Source organism: Gadus morhua, chromosome 3, assembly GCF_902167405.1.
Source record: "Gadus morhua chromosome 3, gadMor3.0, whole genome shotgun sequence".
Classification (NCBI taxonomy): Eukaryota; Metazoa; Chordata; class Actinopteri; order Gadiformes; family Gadidae; genus Gadus; species Gadus morhua.
Genome location: NC_044050.1, coordinates 19,939,540 through 19,945,106, shown reverse-complemented (window position 1 = coordinate 19,945,106; position 5,567 = coordinate 19,939,540). Strand labels below are relative to the sequence as shown.

General features: G+C 43.4%; 1 protein-coding gene across 1 annotated transcript; it reads left to right on the top strand.

The window, feature by feature from the left end:
- Positions 1-484: 484 nt before the first annotated feature.
- On the top strand, positions 485-5,282 carry hapstr1b (HUWE1 associated protein modifying stress responses b). The gene is made up of 4 exons (XM_030352005.1): positions 485-933; positions 2,095-2,175; positions 2,344-2,619; positions 3,405-5,282. The coding sequence occupies exons 1-4, from the start codon at positions 738-740 to the stop codon at positions 3,641-3,643; spliced, it is 792 nt and encodes a 263-aa protein (XP_030207865.1). The 5' UTR covers positions 485-737; the 3' UTR covers positions 3,644-5,282.
- Positions 5,283-5,567: the final 285 nt, after the last annotated feature.

The following is a 5,567-nucleotide window of genomic DNA, read 5'->3' as shown; positions in this document are numbered from 1 at the left end:
GTAAATACAGATATGGATATTGTGCATGCATTGTATTTTATTTATTTTATTGTTCGTTGTACGTCTCTTATTTTGGATTATTGATAAAGGTGTATCATTTGGGCTGGCTAGCAACTTTAGTTTATAATTGAATCTTCCCACGAGGATAAATACATGCTATCTCATAATTTTTGGGTCATTGTTCCTCGTCGTTTTCGTTGTGTTAGCAGTTGTTGATAATGTTATTCTGGAACCCATGGACCTATTGCTCGAACCGCACCAAATCGCCCGCTGCTCTCTGCCGTCCGGCATGCTGTATTGCAGAAAGCGGTGAGAAGGCGTGTCCTTTATTGCTTTTCACGGGCCGTGTATATTGACGGAACGCCAATAACGGTCCAAGAACGTATTTGGAAACGCCCTAAATAATGACTGTGGCCAATCGTATTATCGCTTCGTAAAAAAATGGGCGGGGGAACCAACGCAAGCATGGTTACGTGTTTTCAAGAAATTCCTAGGTGTTGTCACTGGCCGCTTCCCTTCCTACTCTGTTGTTGGTTCGCGATGTGGAGCAACATGAGTTAGATGTTCGGATACCTTTTCACAATGCACCGCGGAAAACTTCGGGTTATATATCTTTAGATAATTTAAATACATCCGTGCCGTAGGACATACACCAAGGCGCTCTACAAATTATACAAACTAGTCAATCCCACATTTCAAGCGAAGCGTAGCATATGTGCTACTAGCTACCGTTAGCAATGGAAGAGAGGAAGGAGGAGGCAGAATCGGAGATTCAAGAACATGGCCCTGAACATTGGTTTACCAAATGGGAACGGCAGTGTTTGGGCGAAGCCGAACAAGGCGACCCGAACGATGAAGATACCGAGCCAAGCCAACAGAAACTGTGGCACCTTTTTCAAAACTCCGCCACTGCCATCGCCCAGCTCTATAAAGGTCTGCAGCTCCGTTCAAGCTACTAGCCTAGCTGTCATGCTAACAAGCTAATACCGCTAACGGCGCAGCTGTTGTAGTCCCGAGTCGAAATAAGCACAAAGAGCAGCTCCGCCGAGCGCCATGAAAATGTCTGTGATTGTTCATATGGTTTTCATACGTCCGTGTTATGTGGCATATGGTATACAAGGCGTACTGTCTGTGAGTTTAGACGGCTGTACCTCGGAAGGATACAACACATCAGCTGCTAACCAGGCTAATGCTAGCAATGCAGATGCTGAATCGTTGACTAGGGCGATTTTCTTTGAACATCGGTTGAATTAATTTATACCCGCTAGTGGGGAAAGTCTTGTACAAAACGCCAAGCCATGATGCGTCATCGTCATGTCGAACACAGACGTTTCCAAACGTTTTGTCTAAATGGTTCACTTATCAAAATGGCGTTGCTCTGGGGGAGTTGCTCGCTTTAAATCAACTTTTGGTTGAAGATAAAAATAACCCCTGAAAGCAGCGCTTTGGGTGACAACGTGTAACGTGATGAACTGGCAATGTGTCATTCTTTCTTGCATAGGATCGACCTTCTCTGTATGGCTGACTTGCCTTCTTGGTACTAAACAAAATGGCGAAGGGATTAATGTTAATATTTTGTGTCTTATGTAGATGTCGGCAATTTAGTTTACCGCTTGGTATTTATTGTTCTATTTAGAGATCTAGGTCTCAGTTTAATCCATTATGCTCCGTATGATCCTCTGGGACAACGTTTAAGCGCAACGCTTGTAATGGCTTTCTATATACAGGAATACGCCTAGCTCGTATTGTTTTCCATAGTCTAATAAGAACGAATGGATCCTCAATAAGTCAGATTAAGATGTCACTCCAAGTCCTCGAAATATACAAACCTCTGCAAAGTCACTAGCCCATCTGCATGACTGCTTTTAAGATTGTCACCCCTGCACTCCATGCATTTGGATCATAATTGAGAACACTGGTGTAATAGTGACTAAATGGTGGATATAATATTGTCGGTGGATTGTTTACCCTACAGCAATCAGTTGTTATGACAAGCTGCTCAATTTCATGATTCTGTCGATTTTCAAATGAGTATATCGATATATATGTACGCTTTTCAAATACATTGTGCTTGTCTTTTATTCATTTTTACAGACCGAGTATGTCAACAACAAGGTCTTTCTCTTTGGGTGCCCTTCCAGAACGCAGCCACGGCTGTCACTAACCTCTACAAAGGCAAGTTCCCATGGGTTCATTATCCTTTTGTTTTTCCTTTTACGATCAATCATCCAGTCCATATTGCCTCCTGACCTCTATTACAGATGAGGGGAGTTACAACCATGGCCCCTTCGGTTGACCCTTCGTCAAGTCTTATGAAAAATCTCTCCTTCTTCCCTAAACCAGAGAGTGCGGATGCTCACCAGAGGAGCCACGATCTCGGTATTCAAATAGGTTACCAGCGCAGGAACAAGGAAGTGCTCGCCTGGGTTAAGAAGCGCAGAAGAACCATTCGCCGAGAGGACCTCATCAGTTTTTTGTGTGGCAAGGCACCGCCCCCAAGAACCACCCGAGCCCCGCCCAGAGTTACCATGGTCCCAACGAGCCGGCCCTCCACCCCAGAGACTGGCAGCTCGGTGGAGACGGACCTTCAGCCCTTCAGAGAAGCCATAGCACTACACGGTGGGCTTCTATCCCCTTCTATTGCTAATGGGTTTCAATCCCCCAGTCACTCCTTATATTTGTTATGGGTTTACATTAGGACCCAACCGCTACTGGATTTTAGGGGCCGATAACGATACTGGGTAGTAAAAAACATCAGATATCCATATATGGGCAGATGTACAGATATATACACATTAGCCGTTATTGGATATAAATATAATATTGTGGTCTTCTGTGGGTGGGGAAGCTTCTTTAGATTTGCTGCTCACGCTCAGGCAATGCCTTGCGCAACAGCAACGTTGCATTAACGTCATGAGCTGAAGGTACCAATTAACTGTATAGCGGGGAGCTACTTATTTTCACACGGAACAGGATGTAAAATTTAAGTGTAGGGAGTGCCTACATGGATGTGCTCTGTTAAAGCATTAAGAGGTTCAACCATTACAGTAGAGGATTTTTAAAGTGGTGATAACATTTATAATTCGACCCCATTTCAAAAAAAAAATATCATCAGCAAACATGTGACAATACCAATATATCTGAGATAGGACCATATAGGCCAATAAAACTGGCCAACCGATATGTCGGACGGCTCCGTTTGGTTTACTTGTATGCGGGATGGGTTTGATTCCTGACTCACTTCATATACTTGGTAGGGGTTTGATTCCTCAGCTTCACTGTTTTTATGATTTTCTGGGTTTGAATCCTCAGGTTCACTCCTTACTTATTTCCTGGGATATTGTGTTAGTATGGTGGACTCTCAAAGTGTCTAGACTAAACAGGTTGTCTCTGTTCCTCTCCAGGCCTTAGCGGCGCAATGGCCGGCATTTCCGTGCGTTCCGGCACACCCAGTTCTCCCACACATCCGGCCCAGTCTCTCGGCCGCCGTAGGAATGGTCTACACGACGTGGACCTCAACACCTTCATCGCGGAGGAGATGGCGCTCCATTTGGATGCAACCGCCAATCGCAAGCGAGGAGCCGCCCCTTGCAGCGACGTCATCACAGACTCGCCCACTCACAAACGCAACAGGATGCTCTAATCTCCTGTTCTCAGGCTCAGACTGTGTTCTGTCCTCCCACCGACACCCCTCCATCCCCCCCCCATGTGGCCGACTGAATGACTCTCAAGGACTGGCGGTTCGGCCAGCCGTTCTAAACGTTTTCCCCCCTTTTCATCTTTGTTGAAATACTACAAATAAAGATAAAAAAAAAAAAAGACAAGCCCCCTTCAATTTTTACTCTTTTCTTCTGCACCCCTCTGCTTCTGATTCTTCCCTAACCTCTCTCTGGCAGAGACCTACTTTCTTCCTCAACAGGACAATATTGTTTGCTCATGGTCTTGTTTTTTTGTTTTTTTTTATAGATTTCATAAATGTATGGAAGGAAGCACATTGGAGAAGGAGAGAGAAAAGCAGACTGACCCATTTTAGAACTGATTGATTAAGTCTGCTCAACTGATGATCAGATGATGCAGACTTTTGCCAACCACTGTTAGACTTCTGCAGTCAATACCTTTCGATCCATTGGTAACACGGTGCAAGTCCGGCTCTTAACTCAAGTGCTGATTAGCCTTGACTGAAACTCTTGGCTCATTTAGAAAGCTGTAGTCCGGCCCTGAGAAGACAGCCCACCCCCCCCTCTCCCCCTCCCTGTCCAACGGACGACTCAATGCATGTCTGTGTGTTTCTCAATCTGTTGCCGTACTTTGATTTGGTGTGTCTTACAGCAGAAATGCCACTTGCTGTGTTGTACTCTCTATCGACTATCTGCCTTCAAGGATGCTGCTATCTCTGGTTGTTGTCGGACTAAGTGTGTGTGTGTGTGTCTGTGCGCTTGTGCGTTCAGGGATCTGGCACATGCAGCAGTCTTCGCTTTTCCCCTCTTTCTTTTTGCGCCACAGATCGTTAACCCTGTCTTCACTTGTTTTAAACCTTAACCCAAGTATGATCACATAACTGGTCACCCAGCCTACTATAATTTGTGGCTACACAGGAAAAGAAAAAAAAATGGAACATACAAATATTTAACAGAGCAGTCACACCTGTGTGTGTATGTTACATACGGTAAAATTAAACACGTCATTGGAAACAGATTCAGGAATGTATTTCTAAATTAATTTGAAAAAGTTTTCAAAACTTCTGCTTCCGTTCCAAATAATTTGAACCACGTTTGGCATTTGTTGTCAGTCTTAACAGAGCGCTGACAATCGGTTTCAGAACAACTTCAGTCAGTCCTGTTTCTCATTTATTGCTGGCACTGCCATTTTTGTTTAAAATAATAAATACTACCACTACTAAATACAATTCTACTTTTGCCACACCTTCTATTCATGTGTAAATTGCATTGAAAGTATACAAGGACGTGTTGTAGTTAAAGGTGATTGGGCTGGCTTCTGTGAGTCTAGAAGTAGAATGTGGGTAAGTGCCTGTGATTTCTCCCATCACGTTGTGGCTCAACCCGTGGGTACCACGGCCCAAGATGCTTCCTGTAAAAAAGGAGAATTAACTTCTAACTCCAAACGACTGCTTTGTTACACAGCCATGTCTGATTCGTTTAAGAAAAAACATTTAGGGGCTGTTTTAATTGTGTATGTGGTACATATTGTAAAAAGGAATTGGGTTATTCATGTACATCGAAAGATACATTAAAGAGAAACGAGTGTGTACGTTCTGAAGTGAATGGTCATTTCTTGGCTTGTCTTCTTCGTTGCATTAAATGTATTAGTTTTCCCTCATTTTGTTGATCTGAACAAATATTTTTTTGATATTGCTGGATATTTGTTATCCTTTATGAACAGTGCAATGTGTAATGCCGTTAGTTTAATTATTCATGTTCTTGCTACTGCAGTAATTATATTCACAATTAACACGACCCAATAAGGTCTCAATAAAAAAAAAATCAAGGCTGCACGACAATGCATGTGTATATCTTTGTATACGATCTGCCGTTGTCGGATGAAAGAAT